Below are 27,646 nucleotides of genomic sequence, written 5' to 3'. Positions count from 1 at the left end.
ATCCAACCACTCACGCTATGATCTTTGCTGCACAGAGCTGGGAAAGGACCGCAGGAACGATCCAGTGAAAACACCTCAGTTTTTAGATGGGGAAGGTCGGGACCAGAGAGGGCAAGCAGATCACACAGCCCAAAGTGATGGAGTCAGGAAAAGAAATCCCAACTACTTGGCCCAGCTCCCTGCTGAGCCCCAGCTCTGCCACGCTGCCTCCTCCAGCCCAGACCCCACAGGTCCTCACCCCTGTGCCGGCAGGCTACCCACAGCACCCCCGGAATCACCTGAGGCACAGAGCTTGTGAGGACAGGGCACAGGGGAGCATGGATCTGAGAGACACTAGACTAGAAATGGAGTCTTGCTTCTCTCCTTTCTCTCCTGTTCTGGGGAGGGACATGTCCCCTCCCATTCCCTGAGCCACGTGGGGCCTGCGATAGTCCCAATGTTTTCATTCACGCTGAGGAGGGAGGCTTTCTAAGAAGTGGGAAGAAAGGATTCCCTTGATTGCTTTATAATCACAGCTCTGGCGGTAATGGAAATGGTGGGGATGGATGTGGGAGCACCGTGCTTGGGGGACGTCCTCACCCAGGTCCCAGCAGAGGGCCCAGGGCCTCCAGGCTGCAGGTGGCCGCTCCTGGGGAGGCCCAGGCCTCAGACAGGCAGGGGCCCAGCCGCCCCCATGGCTCTAAGCCCAGAGAATTCAGCAGGACCGGGGTGCATTTCCCCTCCTCGAGCTGGCGGGCTTGGGGAAGGGCCCAAAATGTGGGCACACAGGCCCTTTCTCAGAGCATCTGGGCGCCCCTGGAGCCCCGGGGGCGGGGGTGGTGGCCCTCTTTACCATGACAGCCACAGGGACTGCAGGTCCTAAAGAAGGTAGGGGAGGCCACGGGGCACTGGGTGCCACTGAGATGGACCTGCTGGGAGGGGAACACTCCTCAGAGGGCATTGCTCATGGAAGCAGCACCCAGGGCTGTGGGGAGAGCAGCCAAGGCCGAGGACCCTGCTCCCAGACCTCAAGAGAGGACACCAAGGGGGCAGAGCATCCCACGCGCAGTCAGCTCTGCTTCCTGATGACGGCAGAAGGTTCTCCCTTCACCTTCCCTTCCTTCCTTCCCCTCTTTCCTCCCGGTCATCCTCTTATCCATCTCTCCTGATTCCCAGGAGCCCCCTTCTGGGACGTCTGGCTGCTGCCCAGCCCAGCAGGGCAGGGAGGGGAAGAGGAGGGTGTTGCCCCTCCACGATGGACCAGCAGTGAGCTCACTGAGGTTCTTTTACTGAGGTGCGTGGGGCTGCTCCCCTGGGATCATTTGGCCCCTGGTGGGGAGCAAAGAAGGACATGAGAATGGAGGGGACTGGGGGGGGGGGTCCCAGCCATACCGGGGCAGGGGTGTAATTTTCTTGCACCCTCTTTCCCTCCCTCCCAAGTCATACTTCCTTCTGTTTTGCTTGCCTCTTCCAGGGAGCCTTCCCTGACTGCCTCTCCAGGCCTCTCTGGGTTCCCAGGGACTGGAAGGCCTCATCTCCTTTCCCCATGGCCCAAATTCAGGATGGCGCTGCCCTCGGGAGCGGGGCTCCCCTGCCAGGCCTCAGCTGTGGGCTCCCCTGCCCAGGAAGCCCTCCCCCTACTAAGAAGGCTCTCAGGTCCGAAGCCTCTGCTTGGCCTCCACCCCAGCCTGTGGGTAGCCACTCCTGGGCCTGGCTCCCCTCTGGGGACTCTGAGGTAGGCTGGCCAGGGGCTCTGAGCTCTCACAGCCCTCGGGGTATTCAGGTGATCCCCCGGACCCCACCTGCACCATCCTCCCTTCTGCTCACTGTTAACCGAGGCCGCTTCAGAAAGGTCCAGTGTCCTGCACTGCCCACTAGGGACTCAGGTGGGTGTGGGGAGGGGTGGGAGGGAGACCCAAAGGAACCACGTCTTCTGGAGGAAAGAGGGGAGATGACCACATACTCATCAGAGGTGGAGAAAGTGTGTTCAGAAGAACTGCAGCCAGCCCCTCCGGTGACCCTCAGGGAAACGCTTGTTCAATACAAAGAAGTGAGTGATCAGTGGTTTATTCAGGAAGGTAAAGCCCAAGCTGAGTGTCTCCCTCCCTCCCTCCACCCTCCCCCCTCCCTCCCTCCTCCCTCCCCCCTCCCTCCCTCCCCCCTCCCTCCCTCTCCCACCCCTGCCAGCTGGCACCCCTCCCCATAGCCCCCACAGGCCCTTGGGAGGGGGACAGCGAGAGGAGGGATGACCCCACATTTGTGCTGCTGGTGTGAGCTCATCTCAAGGCCCTGGGCCCCATGACAACATGTAACATGGAGGGTAGTCAGAGGGAAGAGGGAGACCCTAGTGGGGGCAGTAGATGGGGTGCGGGCAGGGGGTAAGGCACAAGCACCCGCGGCTACCAGCCCAGCCACACTTCCGCCAGCCTGCTCACTTCCCATTGTCAGGGAGAATCACAATTATGAAACCAATGAAACACTTCCCTCGGAGCAGCTGGGCTGGTAGCTATTTTCACGGGTGGAGTGTATCACATCAAGGGAATCGCTTATCTCAGCAGGTAGAAGAAAGGAATATCTTGGTGAAGATTATCCTGCCAAGCCAGGAGAGCCCGTCCTCAGGGACCACAGACTTGCGGTGGATGTGGGGAGACCCAAGGCCGGGCAGGGTGATGCCAAGACACTGAGAGCTTTTCCTCTGTGGTGGCCGAGGGTGGCAGGCCCCGCCAGGCTGAGCCTGGGTAGGTAGGACCAGAGCAGGGCACATGGGGCCAGTCTTCTCCTAGGGGGCCAGGCTGCTGGGAAGAAGTGGCCCCGTGTGGGTGGGAGATGGGCAGCTGTCATGGCCAGGCACCTACTGACATCATCACGGGGTAAGGGGCCTTGGAGAGAAATGGCCAACAGGCCTGAAGGCAGCAGGGGCCTGGGCCGGGGAAGCAGGCCGGTACCATGTGGGCACCCACTACCGGCCCCAAGGATCCCACCCAAAAGGGGGAATGTGGCGTGTCAGGGGGGAGAAGCCTCATCTCTCACCCGCATGAGGGTTGGCCTCTGAGCACAGGGAAGATGGTGATCCTTAGTCACAGAGCAGGAGGGGTCCTGGATGGGGCCGGCTGATGGGGAGGAGGGGGAGGCCAGGCGGCCCTGAGAGAGCAGGGGAGGGCGGGGCGGGGCAGGGGGAGCGCCGGGCCCCCTCCCACCCAGATGAGCAGAACAGCAAGAGCAGCAGGGCCGCCGGGGCGGGCAGGGGTGGCGGCGCCTCGTTCCCGCCAGCCTGGCACTCACGGGGCCTCGCTGGGCCTGATCTCGTTGCCTTTGTTGACGCAGAAGGGCCGGTACTGTGACTGCGGGGGAAACAGGAGTCGTTAGGGAGGTCGGAGGGCACTCGAGCTCACCAGCCAGATGCCCAGCCCCTAACCTCCGCCAGGAAGCAGCAGTGGTCTGAACCCCGATAATTCTAGGGGCCTGTGGCCTAACCCACAAGCTCCATCTACCCTGGGATGGGAGTTGGGCCCCAGTATTATCAGAGTCTCTGGGTTCACATCCTAATTAGAATTCACTCCATCAGTCGACTGGTGAGCTTGAACTTCAGCCTGGTCAACCGGTCTCTCCACTCCCAGGAAGCCCCACCCAGCACCAGCGTAGCTCCCGTTACTACGGTGTTCTCTACTCTACAGAAGTGGTATGAGGGCTTTCCATAGATGGACTCAATGAATTTTCACAAGTACCCAATTAAGTGGGTTACTCTTACCATGCCCATTTTATACATGAACAAGCCAAGGCACAGAGAGGCTAAGCAACTTGCCCAAGGTCACCCAGCTGGCAAGCAGAGGAGCTGGGACTCGAGACCCAGCAACCTGGCTCCAGAGCCCAAGCCCCAGCCCCACCCGTGTCAAGGCACCTCTCCTGAGTCTCAAGACTTGGTCTCTGCTCTCTCTGCATAATTCTCCCTGACAGAAGGGGTGCAGAGAGGGCAAACCACCGCCCCAGCCCAACACCTACTGGGAGCCTCCCATCCCAGACCTTCCGCCTCTCTCATCCCGGAACCCTCAGGGATTCAGGGCGCATCTCTCAGGACAGAGCCGGCGACAACTTTCTTGCCAGCCTGTGTATTGTATCCCACAGCAATTTCACAAAATCAGCACTCCCTCCTCTTCCCAATCACTTCATCAGGGCCCTGAGAAATCGCCCTCCAGCCTGCAGGGAAGAGCACATTGTAGCGGCTGCTTGCCCCTGTGAGCACCCTTGGCCCCCAGAGGGCCTCCAGAAGTGGCTTTGCCCTTGAGCTGGGTCAGAGCCTGGGCCCGCCTCACACCCCAATGACCCCAGTACAGGAGACCCCAAGGGTGATCCCAGTCCCTGCCCTGGCCCTGCCTGCCTGGAAACCTGCATCTACAGTAGCTCCTTGCCTACATCTGGTCCACAGCAGGACTGGGGGCCTGTGGAATGCGGGGGCTGAGGGAACTTAGCTCAGGCCTTGGTTACAACACTTATTAAACAACGGAAGAGATGGAGACCCAGGGCGGGGAAAGACACAGCCAAAGTTACTCAGTGGCAGAGCAGGGCCTGGACCAGGTCTCCTAATCCCCAGGTGCCAGCCTGGACCCCCAAAGGAGTCAGTAAGGCAAAGTGAATAGACCCCAAAATGGCTGAAGCCTTTCTTACAGGAAGGCTGGGTCAATCACATAGATCACAGGTCAGTGAATGGTGCTGTCTTGTCAAGAGTCCAGGGTGGTAGGCGGGCACAAAGAGAGCACCTGGGCAGGATGCTCCCTGCGCACACACACCCCCATCCCCTGCCCCGTTCCCTCCCTGGCTCAGGGTCACAGCACATGAAAGTTGGAAGAGCTAGGAAAGCATCCAGGCCATCTGCCTCACGTTACAGATGGGGAGACTGAGGCACAGGGGAAGAATGACTTGCGTGGCAAGCTGGTGAGAGGACTGGGGCCAGGCCAGCCTCTTCCTACACTAGCACCTGCCTCCATTCCCCGAGCGCTGGGTGCCAGCTGGGGACCCCAGAACCCATCATGCCAGGCATCCCAAGGCGATGATGAGCCGTCTCTGCTGGGATCAGAGCTCTGGGAGGGAGGGAGAGTAGTGGGAGGGAGGAGAAGGACCGAGTCCAGGGAGAGAAAGCTTCCTTTTCCTCTCCATATCTGCTTTGTGCAGCCCTGCTGTTGCGGTGGGCCTGGACCTGGCTCAGATTACATACACCATCACTTAGCTCCATCGCCAGCAAATTAAAGATTCTCTCCAATTAAACCAGCCCCCGTCACTCTTTGCGACCTGAAGCAAATCACCTCTCCATGCTCTGACCTCCAAATGCAAAGACAGAAGGGAGCCGGGGTCTCCAGCCCCTGGGCCCAGCAGATGCCACCCCCATCCCAAGGCAGCTGGCCGACGCCTTCAGCGGGGCCTGGCACGGGCCTTGGAGGAGAGCGTGCGGGGAAGTGAAAGCACAGCATATGAAGGACAGCCCCTGATCGCTGAGGTCTCGGGCAGGGCTCAGGCATGTCGGGTCTACAGGTATTAGAGTCCAACCCCATCTCAGCACCGCATTATAGAGTCCCAGAGAGGGCTCTGACTCACTCAGGACCCCACAGTCAGCAGGTGGCTGGACCCCAAGACCACGCTTCCTCTCGTGCTGCTCTTTGATGCCCCAGCTCAGGGTCATTAGGTATCGAACCCTAAATATATCTATTCCTAACTTTGCAGCCTCTGCCTTGCCCACGCTATCAGCCCAAAGGCTTCTCTGCTGTCAGAGCTGGCCCCCAGGGAAGCGAGACTCACCTCTGGGATGCCCGTCCCCTGGACTCAGCATTTTGGCCACCATTCAACAAGCACAGGCAGCAAACAACCATTTGCACATAAAAAAATCCTGGGCTGCCCACTTTACAGATTAGAAAACCGAGGCCCAAAAAGTGTATCTTTACCCAGGCCCCCTGCCCATTAGCCCTGGGTCTTTCTTTACTACCCTTTGCTGTACGCAGGTATTCAGGCCACTGCCACCTCCAACCCACGGCCCAGACACGTCACCATCCTCCCACAGGCCCTGACCACCTGCTCCTGGGAGCCCCATTCCGTGCCCATTCTGCACACGCTCGTGCCCAGGCAGGCTCTCCTCACTCACCAGATAATTCTGCTTGCTGGATTTCCAAGTCTGGGGCTGGGCCTTGGGGCTCTGGCTCCTGAGGAGGGAAGGATAGCCTGGGGAGACAAGAGGCTCTGGTCAGAGGGAGCATGGGCTGGCGGTCAGGGGCTCAGGGCCGGAGCAGCACAGACGCCATCTCCAAAGTGACTTCCAAGCTCCATCCAGCCCATGACCAAGTGCAGCCAACCCTGAGGGGGCGTGTAGGGTCCAGGAGGGCTGCAATGGAGAATCCTGAGGAGGTGGGCCAAGGGGAGGGGCACCAAGGCAGACAGGAGGAGGAGCAACGGGCCAGGTGGGCTGGGCCAGGCGGCAGGGGAAGGTCACCCCACATCCAGGTCAGGAGCACACCACTTGCTGGGATTTCCCCCACCCACCCTGAAGGCTCACCCCACAGACCCCTCCCCTCCCCAAAGCCCAGGGAAGCCGCTCTATGAGCACGACCTGCCGGGATTTCCACCCTTAGGCACTCCTCCCAACTCCCCCCACGCCCGCCGACCGTGTGCACAGGCTCCCCACGTATTGGCTGCACGCGCGCCGGGCGCTGTGCTGGGACTCGCAGAGGTCTTCCCTGTTTCTGTTGCCCTGAGCTGCACAGCTAATAATCAATGGTCAGAATTAGAACCCAGGTTTGCTGGACTCCAAAACCCATCCTCGCGTTCTGTCTGCCTAGTTTGGCTCCCCCTTCCCTGCTTCACAAGCAGGAGGCTGGGGCCCAGAGAGGGGCAGCCATGTGGCTGCGGTCCAGGGTTAAAACAGCGAGCCCAAGGGGGCCTGGAGCACATGGGCGTCATCTGGGCCTGGGGTCCTCGAGGCGCTGGTCCGGGGCAGCGCTGCCCAAGCCCACCTCCCCACCCCTCCCCCTCAGCCCAGCGGGTCTGTAAGGAGCTCCAGTCCACAGAACTGTGAAAAGTGCTCTCGGTGTCAGCCCTCAGCCTGCAGAGACTGGCGGTGGCGCCTGGCAAGGAACAGGCTGTGCCCGGCCATGGAGGAGCTCAAGAAATAAACAGGGTCTGTCCTTGGCCCGGGCAGGCTGGAGCCCTGGGCAGGCCGGCCTGCTCGAAGGCGGATGAGCTGGTCAGGCCCAGAAACCACCTGCAGCACTGCCAGGCTGCCGGCGAGGCCGGCCCTTCCCCGCGTTGGCAAGGGGGTGGAAACAGAGCAGAGAACCCGGCTGTCTCCCTGCATCTGGGGATGGGGGCAGCCTTGGAAAGAGAGGGTTCCTCAGGTCCTGAGTGGGAGGTTGAGAGCGGGGAATTCAAGTCTCACTTCTCAGTTCCCAGAAAGAAAATCCCAAGCCAGCCATGAGGGAAGTGGGGATGGTGGTACGGCAGGGCTGTGGTCCAGGAGACCAGCCTGTATAGCAGGCAGCATCCAAGGGCAGGTGGGCTGGGGATGGCAGGGGGCGAGGGGCATGCATCCTCTTCCAGGCAGCTCTGGGGAGGAGGGACCAGGATACCCTAGAAGTGGCAGAGAGCCCCACAGGGTGTCCCATTTGCCCTGCTGTGGGAGGGAACAGGTGGGGGGGTGTAAAACAGGCGGGTACCAGGATGATATTTAAACAGCCCACTGCCGTCCAGTGGTTTGGAAAACTCTGTGGTAGCCTGTCCCAAGGTGGTGAACTGATAGGGGACTTTTCCAGTGCCTGCCGGGAGAGAGAGCCATTAGCACTGGTCCCAGGAGGGGCCAGAGGGTGTCACACGTCCCACGGGCACGGCCGCTCTCAAAGCCCTCACTCAGTCCTCCCTGGCAGCCTGAGTGTACTCCCTGCCTCCCCCCGCCCCAGAGTAGGTGGGGCCAGTCCTCCCAGGCAGGCAGCCCTGCCCAGAACCCCCATACAGGCCATTCCCAGCAGATCTGGGGAGCTGGTCTGCATGAAGGTGACAACAGGTGTCTCGAGGTCCTGGTGTTTTTGAGGAGAGGCTCTCCTAGGACAAGGCCTTCGCCTGGGGAGACTGCAGGCCAACGGGGAGATGCTAGGGAGCGCGAGAGCTCCAAATCACACCCAAGGGTGGCCGTCTTCCCTGCCGGGTGGCCTTTGATCCCAGCTTGACCAGAGAGCAGGGCTGATCTGCTGGAAGCCAGACAGGCCAAAGCGAGTCCCAGAACTCCCCAGGCCTGGGAGTCCTGCAGGCTGGGACCCTCTAGTCATATCTCCTTGCTGGTGGATCCAAGAATCCCAGCCCTGGGTATAGGCTGGGATCCAGCCCGGAAGGGAATGCTGGATGATAAAGCCACCATCCCAGGCCACTGCCTGGAGGTCCGCCTGCCCCTTTCCCACCCCCTCCGCCTGAGCTCACCCAACCTGCTTATCCTGTCTCCCAGGCCAGAGGTCTCCAAGCCAGAAGGCAGACAGGCCTGCTCCCACCTCAGCCCACCACAGCTGCCCCATGCACCTTTCGGAAGAGATGGGAGGGCCGCGGGCCCCACTGTGAGCTGGGGCCTGGCTCAGGCCTGCCCCTCAGGGTGACCCCATCCCCAGGGGACAGGAGGCATCGGCTGCTCAGCCTTGTCGAAGAGCTCTGGGGGGCAGAATCAGACTTGGGAGGCCTTAGAGATCCTCTCATCTGCCTCTCCCAGCAGGGACGCGGCAGGACTCTGGCTCCACGGGCTGCTCACAGGTGCTGTGTGGTCACAGGGTTCTGGAGTCAACCAAGACTGGGAGTCACTGGCTGACTGAGTTAAATAAACTTTCCGCAGTAGGAAGATCCGGTGCCTGATGGAAGCACCCTGGTGATGTCTGGCGTGGGGGGTGTAGAGGGTGTCGTGTGTCCGCACCTCCCTGACACCGAGGCCTGTATCATAGCACATCCTGAGGGACTGGCGTGTGGTGGCCCAGCCCTCCTGACAGCAGAGACGTGGAGGCAGGGCTCTGATCCTTACAAGGTAAGAGCTTGTGAGTAGAGTCCAAGGCACTCTGGATGGGGTGGGCTCACCTTTCAGGGAGAAGGAAGAGCTGCCTTGCACAGCAGGGAGGTCATTGGAGCTCTGGACAGGGGAGGAGTATTCCCAGGCCCGGGAGGTGTAGTTACCTGGTGGGGAAAGGAAGAGGCATCAGCCCTGGACAGCTTAGCATGGGGGACGGAGGCCGGGACGTGGCCATTTCTGTGAATCTCTCCAGCCCCTGCACGTCTCCAGCCAGGATACTGCTGGGCCCTCGTCACACTTCTGGCCAATCCTTCCTGCCATCAAGTTGTCCTTTTCAACTATCAAGTGTTGTCAGGTCTTTGCCCTACCTAACAGCCCGCTGCCCTCAGATTAAGGCACAAAGTCCTTAGCACAGCCCTCAGCTCTTTCATGAGGCCCTCCCCCCTCCCCACGGTCTCCACTTTCTGCCTTCGCCTGGAGTTGGGCCTCCATCACTCAGCGTTCCAACCAGGCTGCACTCTGAGCTCTTGACACACACCAGGCTCTCGCTTGCCCCAGGCTCTTTGCACAGACCAGATCCTCCGCCTAGAATAGCCCACCTGCTCCCCCACCTGAATGCTTAGCAAATTCAGGGGTCAGCTTCCGTGTCACCTCCCCCAGGTCTGCTTGTGTCTCAGCCCCATGCCCCGTATCGCATTGTAACTCCACGTTTAATGGTCCACGTCCCCCACTGGGCTCTGAGGGGGCAGGTGGGAGGCCCATCTGGCCCAGCATCACACCCAGTGCCTGGCACCCAGCCTGCTTCCTGGAAGGTGCTCATTGTACAGCTGATGGATGGATGAATGAGTAAAGGAGCAAATAAATACAAACACAGGCTAAAACTTGGAGGCGGAAGCAGCTGATACAAGTCCTGAAACTCTGTCAGGTTGAACAGGCTGCAAGTGTCCATTTGCAGGTGGACAGAAAAGAGGCCGTGGGGACGGTGTGGCAGGGACAACAGGGGCACCGCAAGGGCCTTCAAGAGCCCCTGTGGGCAGCGCACCCTCTCAGCAGCCCGGAGCGTGGGGGACCTCCCCTGGGTTGAGCTCACTCCGCAGCGGGGCCCACCAGCCCTGGCGATTTTCTCCTGCTCCTGCCTGCGGGGTGGAGCCGGGTCAGCGGTCGCATGGGGTTGGGGCGGGTGGCCTGCCCCGTCGTGGACCCCCTCCCACAGGGACCTCGGGCAGACTCTGCAGCAAGGCCCTCACTGAGTATGCCTGCCAAGGCTCCAAGGGGCCATCCGCCTCGCCCTTTCCTTCGCCCATTCATTGGTCCCCTCTTCCTCTCATTCAACAAATGTTTGCTGAGCCCCGCCTTCTTCTGGACCCTGGGGTCGCAGCGGGGAACAGGGCAGACCCAGCGTCTGCCCTCACGGAGCTCACAGTCTCCTGTGCTTGGTGGTGAACCCAGTCCTGCACCTAGAGGCCTGGGCACGGCCCTGCCCACGGTGCCCCTGACCTTCCAGATCTCCGGGGGCCTCGTCCTCACTACCGAGCCCCGACTCCCTTCCACGTCTCTTCAGACGTCCCAGTGCTGTGTCCGAGGGGGGCTCTAGCAGAGCTGGCCCGGTCCCCTCCCCCCCCACCACATGTGGCACCCCCCCCGCAGGAGCCCCCAGAAGCTGGGCTCATCGAAGGTCAGCCCTGCCCTCAGTGCAGCGGTGCCTTCAGCGCTGTGGGCAGAGGGGACCCTGCGCTCAGCAGCTCTCCCTGGGGAAGCCGTGTCTCCACGCCCATCCCACCCCTCCCGGGTCTTAAGGACGAGTCGCCCACACACCTCCCTGGCAACAACACCTCCTGGGTTTCCAGGGATGGCCCATTTCATAGCATGCCTGACTTCTCGTTTCCGGCTCCCCTAGTCTGTCTTAACCACTGCATGACTTTCCGACCCAGGAGTACACAAATCAGGAGAGGTCCTCTGTGGTCCCCTGCCCCGACATCCGCGGAGGGAAGTCCCCACACCTAACCCCGGTGTTCACTTCCCCCTGACTCAGACTTCAGGGAGAAGATCCTATGCACTCAGGGACTTCCAGGGATGCCGAGGTGCCCGGCTGCCTTTCCTCGGCCTGACGACGTCACACACACGCGTACACACACACACACACGCCCGTACATGCACATACCTGCGCACACGCCCTAAGCCCACTAGGACCCCTCGTCACCCCTCTCTGGGTCCCCAACCCCACATTCACCTCACGTGGGGAGCCCAGGCCCCCTGCCCATGAGCCAGCCCACAGCCCCTCCTGTGTGGCTCCCACACAGGCCCTGCCCACCCCCCAGCTGAGCCACCTCCTACCTTTGGTACCATACAGGTTGTTGAAGGTCTTGTCCTTGGAGAGGCGGCTGGGGGACACCGGCTGGTACGACGTCCTCGACCCACCTGTGAAGCACACGAGGAGGGGCTGTCATCGCAGAAAGGGGGACCTGGCTCAGTCGGGGGCCTGTGGCTCTGACCTGAGGGGTGTACTGCAGGATTCCTTGCCCCCACACAGCGGCCTCTGCCTGTGCCAGGGCCTGTTCCCCCACCAAGACAGCTCCCTTGGGTCTAGGATAAGGTGACCACGTAAGTCACCCTTCCAATCAGAATGGTTCTGCGCGTGAAAGTGTGCTATGAACAGTTATGCTGAGAGGACCAGGTGTATACCTGGAGAGTCCTAGAGGTATGGTTGCCCTAATTAGGGGCTTTGAGGGTCACCAGAGCCTTCCTGAGCCAGGCCCTGTGTGACTGAGACCCCAGAGGCTGGGAAATGGGGTGCCCATGAGGAAGTTGGGCCATGGCCACCGTGGGACAGAGGTGTAGGGCCCTTGACCGAATGAGGGCGGCCACCTGCAGGGCCTGATGAGCTTGTGCCAAAAATACCTCCCCCACTACAGGGATGCTTTCCCCAGGGGTGAGCTCTACATGGCACAGGTGTTTCCCTCCCTCCCCCATTCGGGCTCCACACAGTCTTGGGAGGAAGGCAGACAGAACGGGCTCCACACGCGGCTGCTTCACAGATGCAGACAACGCGTCCCCCACGTGCGTCTGCGTGGGTCAGAGTCCTCCATCGGCTTCTGCCCTCCCGCCTAACCAGCCCCACTCCCGTTCTGGCCGAGCACCAGCTGGTCCTTCTCTAAACCCGCATCCCTGCAGTCCATCCCTCTCGCCCTGCGCCCTCTGTCCATCACAGCCACGTCCTCTCTACCGAGCCCCTGGCCCCTCTTGCAGGGAGCCTGGAAACTAATCTCTCCTGGAAGTCTCACTGCCCAGTCCCACTGCCCCAAAGCTCCCAGACTCAGGCCACTGTCCCTTGGTGGCCTTGCTTCCTGATCTCCTTGCTGACTCCCTTGGCCCCTCCCCTGCCTCTACCCTGAGCCCGGGGCTCCCAGATTTCCTCCCTCCGGTCCCCAGTGAAGGGGCAGAGACACTGGAGGAACCTGTTTCTTCTCCCTACAAATGTCACAGCCTGACTCACGGTAACAGAGCAGGAAGCTCTCCTAACAGCTGAGTCCAAGCTCCTTCTTCTCAGATGAGGATACTGAGGGGGCAGTGACCAGCCCAAGGTCACCAGGCCCGGGCTCTCGGGTGACATCTGGGCGGGTCCATGGTCTTTCCTCAATCCCCCATTATTGCTCCGCTCCCCTCCGCCTTCTACAGAGCAGGCCAGTCAAGCAGGGGCCAGTCGGGGGACTTGACACCACCCCAGGGTCTGATCCTCAGAAGCTGGGGAGCCAGAAGGGTCTGGGTCAGGGCCAGTAATGCTGGAATGGGGCTGGTTAACGCAGCTCACCCTCTCACAGGACTAGACCCAAAGGAGAGCGCCCTGGGGGAGGGAAGCGAGCAGGACCCACCGGGCCCAGGCCCCCACCAGGAACGTAGGTCCGGGTACTCAGGTCCAGCTTCCTTGCCGGAAGCCCAGGTGTTGTTTTCAAGTTGGGTGGGGCGGCCAAGGTTCCTCTCTGCTGAGCTCATCTCCCCTGGGCCCCTCCCACCGGGTCGGTGTGTGTGCGCACGTCTGAGGCATGTGGATTAGTGCCCAGGGCCTCGAGGCTCCCCGCTCCAGGCCCTGGCGTCTTCCCCACGTCTCCTTTCTCCCCCTTCTCTGCACACCCTCTCCTGTCCTGACCCCGGCCCCTCACAACACACACACATGCACACACCCCTCCGTCCACCGGGCACACCCACCCTTACGTCACGGGCATCGCTGTGGCTTGTTGCTGGTGCCAAAGAATGTGATGGGCTACCACAGGGCAAGGACAGCCAGGCGCTGGTCTCTACCCACGCCCAGCTGGGCTGCCGCCCCTCAGGCGGCGCCTCGCCAGGGCCTGGGAAGGAGGGCTGAGGGGCTGGCATGCGTGGGGGGGTGGTGAGGAATTTAAAAGCGCAGCCATCAGTCCCCCTGCCTGGACAAGCGGGATGGCTCTGGAGAAGCCGGCCCTCCCTCAGGACCACAGAAACCTCAGCAGAAGCAAAACCCAGCTCAGCCCGGTGGATGGGAGTGGCTGAGGCCAGCAGCCAGGAGCCCCTCCGGAAGGAAAGAGAAGGAGGGTGTGGGCTGGAGGCGCAGGGGTGGGAGGGGTGGGCACAGGGCAGGGAAGCTGAGGGGCAGGTGCCAGACGGAGGGCGAGAGGAGGTGCTGCTACTTACACTGGGAACCAGGTAGGCACCAGGACCTTCCCAGGCCTGTCCGCGAGGGTCACTCCCCAGGGGAACCTGGCTGCGTCTCTCCTGGACCATCCCCTCAGCAGAGGATCTGCTCCCTTCCCTTACCCTTGGATGCGAGGTACATGGAGTACTTCTTCACGGTGTCTGGAGCACCCCAGTCGCTGGTGTAGCTGTTATTGTAGCTGTTCACGTAGCGCTGGTCACCCCCTGGGAAGCAGAGAGGTCGGGTCAGCAGAGGGGCAGGTGGGGGGGGATGAACTCAGCCACTGAGGGTGTCGCCGAGGCAGCCTAGAGCCCCTCTGTCCCAGGGAGAGGCGAGGTCCCCAACCATGGAGAAGGGGGCTCCCTGCCCAGCATCCCCTCTGGCCCTGAGCTCCTGGGGGGCGAGAGAGGGTCTGTGTGGTGGGCCATCCACCCTCCCTGGGACTGGGCCCCGTGAGGAAGACGTGTGCAAGGCGCTTTGCAGTTTCCAAGGTGCTACCGAGTTTCATCTCTTGTTTGATGTGTGCGTCAAGCCCTGGGCTGATATGAAGACGCCCAGGTGACAGATAAGGAAACCTAGGCTCAGGAGGTGAGTGAAGCCACTGCCCCCTGTCACATGGCCGATAAGGGCAGACGTGGGGCTCGAGCCTTCACCCCTGTCTCCTGGCTCTGTCTCAGCCGCTGCTGGCAGCCCAGGAAGGAGATGGAATGAAGTCCCAGCACTGGCCTCCATGGCCAGGGATCCAGCTGCGGAGCCGTGCAGGGGAGAGTGAGCTACTCAGGAGGGGGAGCTAACTCTAGCTGACTCCCCCCGACACCCACCGGCAGACCCCCTTGAACCCAAACAAACCTGTGACTCCAAGTTTGCCTTTCCCCAGCTGCCCTCTGCCCCCATCCATTCTCCCGCTACTTCCCCATCGCCTACATTCCCTCTGCCCTTCCGTCTCCCTCTCTCCCGGGCAAGAGGAGGAGTGAGGGTGCTCATCCTTCATCGCCATCACGTGTGCCAAGCAGGGTCCCGGCGCGCAGTAGGCGCTTCACGACAAACAGAAACCCTTCTTGATGTCGGCCCCGCCCCGTCCCCACCAAGCCCAGGATGAAGACGCTCCGGTGCGTCTCAGACCCCACACCTTTGATGGTGGGGATTGAGTCCCTGGTCTGTCCGGTGGGCAGACTGCAATCAAGGGAGAGAAGACGGTCCCTCCAGGGTCTGACTCACCGGCCACCCACGCCCCGCCTCCTACAGCCAGACACACTCGCAAGCACACAGCAGTGCCAAAACGCCAACAGGGAAGCCCGGGGCCCCAGGCACAGGTGCAGGGCTGCTGACATCAGTAGCACCCATCCTCTCCTGGCAGCCGCTTCCCGGCACACCTTGGACAGGGCACAGGGCCCCACTTGCACAGAGGCCATGGCCAGCACTATCATGACCTCGAAATGCCACAGTGGGCACCCCAACCCGCTCGGGGCTGTCCTCATCGGTCCGACCAGACCTCAGCGGAGGGGCTCCTGTACCAGGTGTGTACCCCAGGGCTCATGACCGTCACACTCCCAGCTCCTGTGCACGGCCACCAGCAGCAGCTGCTTCTCAGATGAGAGGACACCGGGTGGAGGCGTTGAACAGCGGAGCGTGAAACCCAGCTCGCCCCCTGCTTAGCCGTGTGCCCCTTGAAAAGCTTCTTCTCTAAGCCTCAGCCTTCTCATCTGTGACGTGCAATTCATCCCACAGGGAGACTAAGATAATGTAAGGGAGGCGTTCACACAAAGCCAGCGTCCAGGGAGCACCCAATCGCTGTGAGCCGTCCCCTCAGGATGGTCGCCATGGCCATTAGGAGGATTTCAGGACCAAGGTGCCACTGAAGCCCAATGATGGTCTTGCTGAAATGGCTTATCTGTCCTCAGGTGTGACTGAATGTCCCTCACATCTCACGGGGACACTATGCGACATCACCATCCCCAAGACATACAGACGCTGCCCCCTGAGTCCCAGCCCTTCTGCGCACTATCACCCCCTTCTCATCCCCCAAAGAATCACATGCTCCCTTCGGAGACCAAAGACCAGGGTCGCTGCCTTCGGGGTGCTGGGGCTAGAAGTCATTAGTTAGGCTGCAACCTCAAGGCCTGGGCCACTGGGTGGGGCTTGGGCAAAGTGTCCAGCTTCAGGCCCTAAAGGGACTGGGCTGGGACTGGTGGAAAAGCACTTAGTGGGGCAGTTTCTCATGTTAGGACGCTGTGAGGTGATTCAGTCGCCTCTGCAGAGGATAGAGTGATTCAGTAGAGAAGCTGACTTCAGGGGAGCTGGTGAGTCACTGAGACACGCTGTGTCCAACCATCTCCAGCCGGGCCACCAGGCCAAGTCCACCTCTGGGCTCAACACTGCTGAGCACGCCCACGGTGACAGGCAAGTTCTCCCTCCAAGCACACATGCAGTTCTAGGTCATGTGCACTGGAACCTGCAAAGCCACCAGGTTGGAGTCTGGCCCTTACCAGCTGCAGCATCTACACAGCTGCTGGATTGGGTCCGCCAAGCAGACGCAGAGCTGAATGAAACCAATCCCTGAGTTTGATGGACAACCCACAGAGAGGACATTTGTGCAGCCAGTGCCTGGGATGCTTCCTGCCCTGGAGGCCCCTTGTAAATAGCTGCACAACCGTGGCAGCAACTTCAAGGGAGGGGGGTGCCATCCCTGAATCCTAGTCCAAACACCCTTAAGTGGGATGGGGGGCTGGGAACAGTGAGGGGCCAGCTGGCTCGATGTTGGCCTGCCCCAGGCGGCAGGAACTGACCTGGGAGGAAACACCCACAGCCTTGGGGCCTGCCCACAAGAGGGGACTCACCATTCTCCATGTGGTTCCTCTCGATGAAGCTGTGGCTCAGGTCCCCCTTGCACATCTTCTCAACGTGACGCATGCATACATTAAGCAGGTCGTCCTTGAAGTTGTTCAGCGACTGCCCCAGGCCCTCCCCCTCCAATAGAACATGGTAGGTGGGCAGGGGCGGGGGGAGGGAGTAACTGCTCATCAAGGCACCAAATTCCTACCAGGAAAGGAACGAAGCCATTAACTTTCTGGGTCTTTGGGAGCTATGGGGACCTTTCTCTGCACGGGGCTTTCATGGTCCAGCTGGAAGACTCAGCACAGGAGGCAGAGGAGCTGGGTTCCAGATCTAGCTCTGCTACTAACTAGTCCCACTGCTTCCCACTAGGCACTTGTTTCTTATTCTTCTGTAAAATGAAAGGGTTCAACTAAAATCCACTAGATGCTAATATCCCTAACGGCACTAGCACCGAGACCTGTGACTCCGTGGTTCCCGTGGTTCCCGTCACCTCACAGGGGTTTATGGGTGTGACACAAGCTGTGAAGTCTTTGGGCGTGAAAGCACCAAAGAAAGGCAAGGAATTCCGAGCGTGCGGGTCGGTCACGGTGGCTTCTCTCCCTGCACATGCCCACTCACTGCCTCTACGCTTTGGCTCTTCTCACCTCCCTTCGCTCTCACTGGAGAATCCCTTCATCTCAAATCCTAATGGGCCTTCAAGACCCAGTTCAAATTCCACGGCCTCCACAAAGCTGTCTCCAGCCTGTTTGCCCATCCCAGAGCTTCCACAGGCTCTTATCTCCTGAACCATAGGCTTTATCACTTAATTACACTCTCTTCTATATTGTTCTCTAATTGTACGTGTCTTATCTTCCCAGCCAGATTGCAGCTCCTTGAGGGCAATAACCATGTCTTATACCTTTCTATTCTCCACAGCACCTAATAGAGTACTGGGCATGCAGTACCCGACACAGTCTAGCAGGTGGAAGGATGGATGGAGGAACTGACAGACAGACAAGAGGAAGGATAACAAATATGCAGCGCTCATGTGTCACACACCCCCATACCCCGTGCAGGCATCACCAATCGATCACAGAACGGTTTCCTACTGAGCCTGGAGCACTATGTGTACTTATCAATTGAAGTTGGGACAAAGCGATATTGTGTGCCATCTTTAAAGTAGGTAAGGAAATGGCTTGGATGGAAAAATTAAATAGACAGATGGAATGGAGCTTAGAGGGACGAATGGATGGATAGATGGATGGATGATGGATGGTGGATAGATGGATGGATGGACAGATGGACACTGGATGAGGGTCTGGGGGAGTGGATAGAAGGAGTGAGGGATTGAATGACAGAGGAGCTGCTTGTTACCTGCAGAAACAGCACCGAGTCGCTGATGTTGTGGAGCTGCTCCCTGGTCTGCTTGTCGTCCTGCAGCACCTTGGCCCTCTCATCCAGAGCATCCACGATCACCTCCACTTGGTCTGCAGCGTCCTGCTCCCGCTGCTCCAGGGCAGCCTTCACTTCCTCCTTTTGCTTCTCCAGGTCCTGCATCAGGTCTCGGAAGTTCTGCTCCAGGGCGGCCTTCTCATTGGTGGTGAAGCTCTGCGTCCAGAGTGAGGGGAGAGAGGAAGGACGGTTTCAGTAATTAGAAATCTCCCTAGAGGGTGCATCTTCAGGTCCCCAACATAGAGTCAGGGCACTTCTACTGCCCTGACCCTGCAAGCCCGTTCAACCAAGAATCTCATTCAAAGGCATCACCGAGAGATGCCGTCTCCTGATAGAGATGGCCAGGGTTTTTTTTAACAGCCCACTTTTCCTTATCTATCAGCAGCTCCTCCCCCTTGGTGGGTTGACATGAACCATCATTCTACCCTTGGGTAACTCCATGGGCCCAGAAGTTCCCAGATGAGTCAGGGTGTGTCCACTGAAACTTCAACCAGACCCAAACATCATTCAGAAAGTGAATTAATGAGCTGTTTATGCAGCCAGGGTCAAGAGTCAGCGATTTCAGGTTGTAGTTTACAAGCATTCAAACCATGGCAGACATACATCTAGCCACACTGACACAAGTAAAGGGAAAATAGCACGCATTTGGTGGCTGGGTAGCCTGGTGGGCAGAACAGACATCGGTGGACATTGGAAGCCACACTGGAGGACAAGTTGGTCCAGGGTCTTTATTTGCTGGGATGATGTAAAATGAGCATTAGGTGCTGGGCAACATGGATGTCTGGCCCACACTTAGAAGGGGGCAAGAGAACCCAGAAGAAACGAGTGTGGGTTGTAACTGTGGGCCTGAGACCTCGAGCTGGAGCACAGGCCTGCCTCTTCCGGGCAGCACAGGTTGGGGAGAGCCCTGGAGGCGGCTTACCTTGATGCGGTCCTTCTCCTTCTGCCACTTCTCAGCTTCATCTTCGATCTCGATGATCTTGAGCTGCAGCTGCTCCTTTTGAAGTGACAGCTCTGTCTGCAGGGAAGGAGCCGGGGTTGGAGGAGAAGTCAGGGGGAAGAGGTGGAAGAGAACCAGAGAGTCAAGGAGTGGGCCCACCCAGGGGGCAAACTCGAGCAGGGTCCACCACTCAGCCCTTCAGCCGTTCATTCAGCAAACACTCATCAGGCCGTCGGATATGCCAGGCACCAAAGCAGTCACCGAGGATCCAGCAACAAGACAAATGCCATCTCATTGTAAACTCAGGGCTCTGGGGCTGGGCAGCCCAGCCATGTCTTCATAAGGCTGACCCTCTGCCAGGCCTTCCACCCAACGCGAGCAGGAAGGAAGCTCATTTATGGGGTTCCCACTCCTTTCAATGGATCTGGGGCCATCAGGGAGCAGCTTAGGGGAGAAAGGGCACGCAGCCCAGCTCAGCAGAGCCCAGCCCAGGGAGGGTCCCGTGGCAGTAGCAGTGTGCAGCGTTTCTATGATATGACGTGAGGCTTGTGTTGCAAGCAGCAGCCTGGGTTGCCGCCAGCGGGGACTGTCTGGGCAGGCACAGCTATAAACCTGTTTATGGGAAAGGGAGTGCCGTCTGCAGTTTGGGCAAGATCGAGACTTTATTCAGGGTCCCTGGGGGAGGAGAGAGGCCAGCAAGTGAGGCAGTGAGGGTGGATGGGACAAGAGAAGGAGAGGTTCTAGGCACCCCTGCTCAGGAAGAGAACATGGGCTGGCAGGGTCTGGGGTGGGTTGGGAAGAGGATCTATCAGGAATGAGCTGGGACATGAGCTCTGATGGATACGGAAAGTATGGATAATAGTTTCCTTCCAGCGGAGGAATGTCCTTCTCTGAAAAGCAGCTACCACAGAGACAAAAGTGGAGGCGTGAAGCTAAGGTCAATCCAGGTCAGCCAACTTTGGTCGGCTGGTTCTTTGGTTCTGTGGGTTCCCCACTAGTGCTCCCAAAGCACCCGCCAGCTTGGAAGACAGGTGGGTGATCTCCACCTGAAGGCAGGAAGACCAAGCCATCTGAGAACACCCCGGAGCACTCACCGGTCTCCCCACCACACTGGGTTTTGAAGACAGAGTCCCACCCATTTCCAGCCATCTCCTTGAGGAAGCACAAGAAGAGCCAACATGTGGAAGCCACAAACCACCAGGAACGTGAGCTCTCTTGGCAAGAAGTCCTGAGCGGCTGGGAGCACACGTCACAGCTCCTGGATACTCTCCCAGGCCAGGGGGCTGCTGGTGGGTCCCTGTGCAGACACCCAGGGAAGTGGATCGATGGAGGAGAGAGTGTCCTGGCTTTCTTGAAAAAGTGCCCAGAGGGCCAAGAAGCTGGTGGAGAAGGTGGGAAGGCCTAGAGCAGGAGGTGCAGAGCCCCCAGCCAGACAGCCCGGGATTCCAACCCCGCCCGCTCTGCCCACACCCCTGGGCTCCCCAGGCCAGAGACTCTAAGCTCTTCTCAGAAAGCATGTGCCCCACGAGCTACGTGCTGGAAATCTCACAACACGGAAAATGCCATCGCCAGGGATGGAAAACGTTTAAGCAGAGGAGTAGACGCGGATGAAGATGAGGGTTTGGCCTGGTCTCTGGACAAAGGCTGGGAGAAGCCAGCTGTCAATAGACACAGCGGTGGGAGGTTGGAGAGTCAAGGGACCCAGACCCCACATGGGCAGTGGAGACTCTGCGGGGGCAGAGCGAGAGCCCCGAACTCCGAGGTTGGCGGAGCCGGTGGCCTGGAGGGTTCCTGAGAAGCCTGGGACTGGTAGGTGGGTCTGAGTTGTGAGGAAGAAGCCTAAAGGCCGGACAGTGGGTCTGTGCTGGGCAACTTTCCCGTCCCTGGAGAGCCCCTCACCCCCAGCAAGCAAGGCCCCGAGGGGATGGGACGCCGGAAGCCGCCTCCCCCCGCAGCTGAGATGTCCTCACCAGCTCAGCGATAGAGCGGCTGGCGTTGGGGCTTCTCACCTGACCTCTGCACCCAGCACAAGGAAAGCAGAGAACAGAAGTACATTCACTCCCACCCCCAGGTCTGGGGGGCCGGGGGGCAGGCGCAGGGCAGTTCTTCCATGAAATGAGCCTGGGGGATCCAGGAGGGAGCCCACCCAGAGCCCAGGACTGGGGCTCCAAGGCTTTGAATCCAGTTACCACCACCTCTAGGCAGGTGGCCTTCACAAGTTACCAAACTTGGTGCCCCGGTGACTCCATTTTTCGTGGAGGTAGTATGAAGGTCATCTCCCCGCCAGGTGTGGGATGAACTGGGACCAGGCAGGTGAGGCTCTCAGAGAGCACCTGGCACAGAGAAAGCGCTGCTGAGCGGTCCCATCCCCACTGCTGGGTGGGGCACCTTCCATGGACCGGGACCCGAGCTCGGAGGGGAGAGGACAGGGTGGCGGGCAGGCCCACAGGGCACGGGTGAGGGGAGTGGGCAGGGGCAAGCGGTGGGGATGGAGGGTGCCGTTGTGCTGGGGCCCAGGGGTGGTGCGTACACAGTCGGGATACAGAGTGAATCGTCCGGGGGTGAGGGGAGGGAGGGCAAGACATCGGGCTGCAGATGCAAAGTGGAGGCTTAGATGGTGGGGAACTGAAGGTTGGAGGATACTGGGGAAAGCGGGAAGGAGGTGGGATAAAGGGGGTGGTGCAGGCAGGCTAAGCCCCTGCGCGAGGGGAGAAGGTTTGCCTAGAGAAGGTGAAGGTAAGGAAGCAGCAGAGGGAGCAGAGGCGCTCGGGGGACCTGCTGGCAGCTGTGGGGCATGGGGCATTAAGGTGAGGAAAGGTCTTACCCGCAGAGCACAGACTCCCTGGCCAAGAGGGAGGAAGAGGCACTGAGTACAGAGGAGGGAGAGTCCAGGGGCTCTAGAACAATGAAGGGCCTCGGCCAAGGGTGGCGGGAGTCAGCCCCTGGGGTCCATCCTGAGCAAGAGAGGCAGGGAAGAGGGAGGCTAGCGGGCGGTGCACAGAGCAGAGCCAGAGGTGTCGGCCAGTGACCTGGGAGGGCCGGAGGGAGAGGCAGCCGATCTGGAAACAGGCGAGAGAAGGGTCAAAGCGGAGCCGCCCTGTCTGCAGCAGTAGGCAGAAATATCAGTCAGGGCGGAGGAGAAACTAGTCTACTGGTTTCTTTGGGGCACCAGGGAAGTCAACATCCGCTGGGAGGGGGCCTTGCAAGGCCAGACTTGCAGGGCACCAGGGACCTTGGGCTGCGAACTCTGTGCTACTAGAAAGGTCTGCTCTCACCTCTGGGATGAGTGCTACCCTGTCAGGAGAAGAGGGTTTGGGGTGAGACCTCTGGGGATATGTCCAGCATCTGTTTAGCCCTTGGCCATTTTTCCCTGCTGGCAGGGTTACATAAAAGCCAGAAAAGGCAGGATATAGGAAACAATAAAACATAGGAAGGCTCCAATATACTGGGTTCTCCTGCAACCTTAGAAGAAAGGACCCTAACTGCTTTACTGAGCATCTACTATGTGCCTGCATTTCTCCTTTCATCTGCAAAAGCCTCCTGGGGAGGCAAGCCATGTTATCCCCATTTTACAGATGCAGAAACCGAGGCCCAGAAACATTGAGGAGCTTGCCTGAGTTCTCCCAGGGAGGAAGTGGGAAGACCACGACACAGCAACAGGACTCAGCTCTGTTACATGGCCTCAACCTCTGGGCTATTCTCTGTACCTTCCAGGACATCATCCGTGCCCTTCACCCCTGCCCAAGCTCCCCCACCTCACGGACGGGACAATTCATCAATTCTGCCTCTTTTCCTCTCCTCCCCACACCCTCCCCATCACCCCCTGAGGCCCCACTTTCTCCTTCTTTCCCTCCTGCCTTGAAATCTGATTAAATCTCCTGATGTCTGACAGGGCCTCAGCTCCCCTCAGCTCCACCCCTGTCTACACCTCCCTCCCGACTTCCTCCTTCTCCCCAGCTCACTCCCTACACCCTGCCCAGGCCTGTCCCTAAATGCCTGCTTTGTTCCCTTCTCCCACACTCCTCCATCTGACTACGTATTCGAATCCCTGAGGGTAACTTAAAAGTACAGATCCCAGGCCCTGACCCCCTGAATCAGAACCTCCCAGGTGACCCCAAGGAGCCATGCCACCCCTATAAAAACAACATTTAAAATGGTGGCGAGAAAACAGGCTGGGCTACGGCCACAGTGAATCTGAATCCCAGCTCTGCCGCCTCCCAGTGCTGTAACGTCGGGTAAGTTTCTTGGCAACTTTGAGCCCATTTCTTCACCTATAAAATAGATGCAGTTACTCCCACCCCGTGGGACCGTCGTCAGAACTAACCGTGTAAAGGCTCAGGCTAGCGCCTGGCACATAGATGTACTCCATAAAGCCAGGGGTGTCTCCTGCCTGCCTCCCTGGCACTCTCCTTCCCTGCCTCCTGTCTCTGTACCTCTTTTTATTTTGTCCTTTCCTCCCCAGCACCCACAGAGTTCATCCCACCTCCTGTCTCACCCACCCTGTCCCAGAGCAGAAGCTTTCCCCTAGGATCTCTGGGGAGGAGGGTCTCAGCACCTGCCACTGCACCCTAGGCCTTTCGCCTGGCTCATCCTCCCAAACCCCGGTCATGGCTGTCCACCCAAAGAGCCCCAAAAGCCCAGACCAGCACAGCTCCCAAAACTCAATGAGCAGCGACGGCCCATGCCCAGCAGCCCGGCGGTTCAGCCTTCAAGGAAGAATTGGGCAATGAGGCCAGAAGCAAAGTCACAGGCCACGGTGACAGAGAGGAACCGAGCCAAATGATGGCGTCAGGAGAACGACCGAGGCACGGAATCTGAGCCGCGCTGACGAGCTAGGACCTCGCCCTCCAGAGCAATGCTTGGCCTGAGCACTCCTCCCGGCGCCTTGCCAGGCTGCCAACCCAGAGCCCAAGGGGACCCACGACAGGCAGGCCGCCCTGCCGCACGCAGCCATGGCCAGGAATCCTCCCCCCTGACCCGGTGCGGCAGAGGCACTCGGGATAGGCAGAAGGAAGGGCCACGAGACACAGGAAAGGATGTTATGTACATCTCATCAGTCTAATGCAGCCTGGGAAATGCCCAGAGGCAGAGGGGTGGACCACAGGACATCTGTGCACCGTCCTTGTGACATTCGGAGTGGAACCGGAGACCTTCTGATCTTGGGTCAGCAGAGGAAGGATTGTCATGTTGCAACCCCAAGTGGCTTTTCTCCAGCACTACCTCTGCTCGGAGTCTGTAGCGAGATCTGAGGCCCGAGAGATGAGCACCGCAGCCCTGGGTGTTGTCTACACTTTTGTGCAAGTAACCAAGATAGGTCAGCGATCACCTCACCTGGGCCTCACCAACCAGGCTGCAGAACAGGTTCTGGACGGGGCTCCTTGCAAAAAGCTGTGTGGGGCCCTAATGTTTGAGTCTGCAGGGGCTGCCTCCAAAGGATGCCAGGATTGACACGCCAGTCCACTTTGATCTGTCAACCCGTCTAACACTGCTCTGTGCCAACATCCCTCACGTCTGACATTCCAGCTGAGCCAGACCGGGACGAAGTACCCCACTCCAGCTCCATCTCCACTCAGCAGCTCGGCACCACCACCCCTGCCTACCTACACTGCTGGTGCACACACACACACACACACACACACACACACACACACACACACACATACAGTCTGAAGCTCCCACCCCTAAGGTCACTCCAGTGAATCAGACATTTTCCCCTGAGTCCCTGTAATCCCATCCCCCTCAAAGGAACCCTAACCCTTCCCCTAAGTTGCTCCCCAACATTGGTTGAGGACTCAGGGAACTTCTTCCTCAAACAGTGAGCTTGGACAGGTCTCTTCCTTTCTCTGGGCCTGTGTCCCCATGCAAGGTGGACTGACAAGATTGCTAACGCTCCAGTCTGACGTTCTGTCCTCTGCAAGTTGATGTTTACTTACAGCCACTGCTGTGTAACTGGGGGGTTGCGCCCCAGACTGGTTTGTGCATCTGAGCTCTGCCTCTTGACCTACATCATGAGCCTTCAAGGGTGAGAACTGTGTCTTTGAGTCCTGTCCCAGTACTAGAACATGAAGTCCTAGTCCCAGGTGCCACCAGAGAAAACTGCCCAAGACCGTCCTGTCCTCCAGGGGCACTCAGGCTTTTCTTAAGTGGAGATACCCTCGTTTCAGATGAAATTTGGGGCCAAACCTATAGATAAATAAGCGCATGCACTGCTTGCACTGGGGGTGGGAACAGGGGTCCCCTGACTTCTTGGCACCAATTAGCCCCCCGCCTCATCCCTGATGCCTCAAAGACATTCCCAAGAAGCCTAGGGCTCCAGGGGTCATTTGAAAACTTCCAATCTAGTCCAATCCCTTAGTTTCACATGAAGGGAAACCAAGCCTGAGAGAATGGGAGGGACTTGTCCACCATCTCACAGCTGGTTAGAGGCAAAAACCAGGACTAGAAGTCAGGTCTCCTAAAACACAGCCTGGGGCTCTGCAATTTCCTGGTTGCGGGGGCTGAGGGTGATTGGCCCTCGTTCTGTTTCGATCTCCTAGGTGAGGTCCTGGAGGCGGGGACCATGGCCCCTGCCCCATCTCCATCTCCCTATCTGAAGCTTGAAGCCAGACTGGGGTCAGGGAGTTAGGGAAACTGGGGTCACCTTTTTCCTGGGCCACATGAGGCTTCTGCAAAGGATCTTCGAGTCTCTTCTCATCTCTGACTCATCCTTCCTGCCCAGGGGTATGGGTAGGAGAGAGTAACCTACAGACTCCCGGTTAGGAAGGCTGGGCCCAGAGGGTGTCCTGTGCTGCCCCGTTCTGCAGGGTGCAGAAAGTCAGGTGCCCTGCCTTGACCACCGGCTGGAGACCGGCCATGTCACAGAGCTGTGTGGCCGCGGGGGCACCAGCCCAGCATCTGTGGAGTCAGGAGCGGCAGCCACAGCTGAGCCTTTGGTCCAGCGCACCCTCTCCAGGTGTAAGGTGTCCACGTTCACAGGCTTCCACACGCCCCCGCTCCTCCCCACAGGAGCACATGCGGGATCACGTACACAGAACACAAACACACTTAATGTATCACATACACAGTCATATGCAAACATCCACATATGAATACAACACACCCCTCCCCCCCCACTCCAGCCCTCACCAGGAGTGTCCACCTACAGGCAGAGGTACGTCTGCACATACTCTGTTCCACACACAAAGCACACGGGGCCCAGCGGAGGGAAGGATAAAGGAGGCCGCTGGGAGAGTCAAGAGACTGGCTGCGGGATCAGATAGAACAAGAAGGAGCCACTGGACTGCAAAAGCCAACTCTGAAGCTAGAAAAAAAGGGCCTTGAAGCGGTCCTCAAATTCCCTTCTCCTCACCCGTGACTCATCCCAGGAGCCAGCCCTGCTCACGTGGGAAGAATTCTCTCTCCCTTAAGTAAAAGAGAAAGAAAGAAAAGAAAAGAAAGGAAGGAGGGAGGGAGGAAGGGAGGGAGGGAAGGAAGGAAGGAAGGAAGGAAGGAAGGAAGAAGGAAAAGACCCAGCTAGACACAGAGCCCAGGACTGCGTGCTGATTCCCTAACCTGACTTGAATTTATCCTATGACCTTGGCCAAGCCCCGCATCTTTGCTGAGCCCCCATTTGCTCATCTAGGAGATGCCTGGTCTCCTGAGGCCTTGGAGGATTGGGGAACCGTCTCTGACGCCCAGCCTGGGGGCGGGAGGGGAAAGAACTGTTTTCTGAAAGGACAAGGGACAGCAAGAGACTTGAGCCCCAGACCCTGGGAACCCCCAGTGGAGAAGATGAGGTGGGAGGACGCGTTGAGGGAGGAGAGACCGGAGGGGCCCGCTGTTACCTCCTTCTCGGCTTTGGCCTCTTCCACGGTCACGGTGCTGTGGTTCTTGTGCTCCTGGAACATGCAGAGGTAGCAGATGCAGGTCTGGTCCGTCTGGCAGAAGAGTTCCATGGTCTTGCCATGCAGGGGGCACTTGCGGGCCTCGAAGTCCCGGATGGGCTCGAGCAGCTGGTGGTCACGGAAGGCGGCGCCCTCCAGGTGGGGCTTGAGGTGCAGCTCGCAGAAGGAGGCCTGGCACACCAGGCAGGACTTGACGGCCTTCTGCTTGTTGCCAATGCACGAGTCGCACAGGACCTCCTCGGAGCCCAACTTGGAGTGCAGGAGGGTGCTCGAGGCGGCCCGGGGGGAGATGTTCCGCTGGAGGTCCCCGGGCTCCATGACGGCCACTGTGGGCTTGCGGGGCTCCGAGAAGATGGGCCTGCGCAGCTCCCCCTTCTCAGCAAAGGTGACAGGTGGCTTCTTGGTGGCCCCCAGCTGGAGCCTGGCGTAGGGGGACATCTTGCCTTCTCCAGAGTCCATGCTGAAGTAGTTGGAGCCCTTGTCATCCACAGACTCAACATACTGGATGATGGCGCCCCGCCCCTTGTTGCCCAAGAACAGGGAGCCCTTTCCCTCGCCTGGCTTCAGGGAGCCACCTAGGCTCTTGCCCTCGGCCACTTCCCTGCCGTGGCCGTTGGTGATCCTGGCCTCTTTGCCTTCAGCCTTGGCCCCAGTCTCCAGGCTGCCTTTGGGGCCCAGCAAGCTGCGGGCACCCCTGGCTTCCGGGCTGGTCCCACCGCTCCTGGAGGCATCTGTAGCTTCCATCGTGGGCTGCCTGGCTGGTCTGTGTCGGGCTCGCTGGAGGTGCGGTGGGTGACCTCTCGCGCGGCGTCTCGGCAGGAGTGGGACAGGCAGCCGCAGAGCCCGAGACACACCTACGGGGAGAGGGGAGAAGGAGTGGAGAGGAGGGGCCACAGGCG

General features: G+C 59.4%; 1 protein-coding gene across 2 annotated transcripts; it reads right to left on the bottom strand.

Moving 5' to 3' along the window:
* Positions 1-2,285: 2,285 nt before the first annotated feature.
* Positions 2,286-27,646, bottom strand: TRIM29 (tripartite motif containing 29). Of its 2 annotated transcripts, XM_033861908.2 has the most exons (9): positions 26,688-27,646; positions 18,847-18,942; positions 17,847-18,080; positions 16,496-16,694; positions 13,781-13,882; positions 11,327-11,410; positions 9,061-9,156; positions 6,107-6,183; positions 2,286-3,320 (listed from the first exon to the last, which is right to left on the bottom strand). In XM_033861908.2, exons 1-9 carry the CDS (start codon positions 27,489-27,491, stop codon positions 3,258-3,260), a joined length of 1,755 nt encoding a protein of 584 aa, XP_033717799.1. In that variant the 5' UTR covers positions 27,492-27,646; the 3' UTR covers positions 2,286-3,257. The 2 variants fall into 2 exon arrangements, with proteins under 2 accessions (XP_033717799.1, XP_033717800.1); XM_033861909.2 differs by lacking the exon at positions 9,061-9,156.

Source organism: Tursiops truncatus, chromosome 8 (assembly GCF_011762595.2).
Source record: "Tursiops truncatus isolate mTurTru1 chromosome 8, mTurTru1.mat.Y, whole genome shotgun sequence".
NCBI classification, from domain to species: Eukaryota; Metazoa; Chordata; class Mammalia; order Artiodactyla; family Delphinidae; genus Tursiops; species Tursiops truncatus.
The sequence above is the reverse complement of the archived record's forward strand: the minus strand, read 5'-3'. Positions and strand labels throughout refer to the sequence as shown.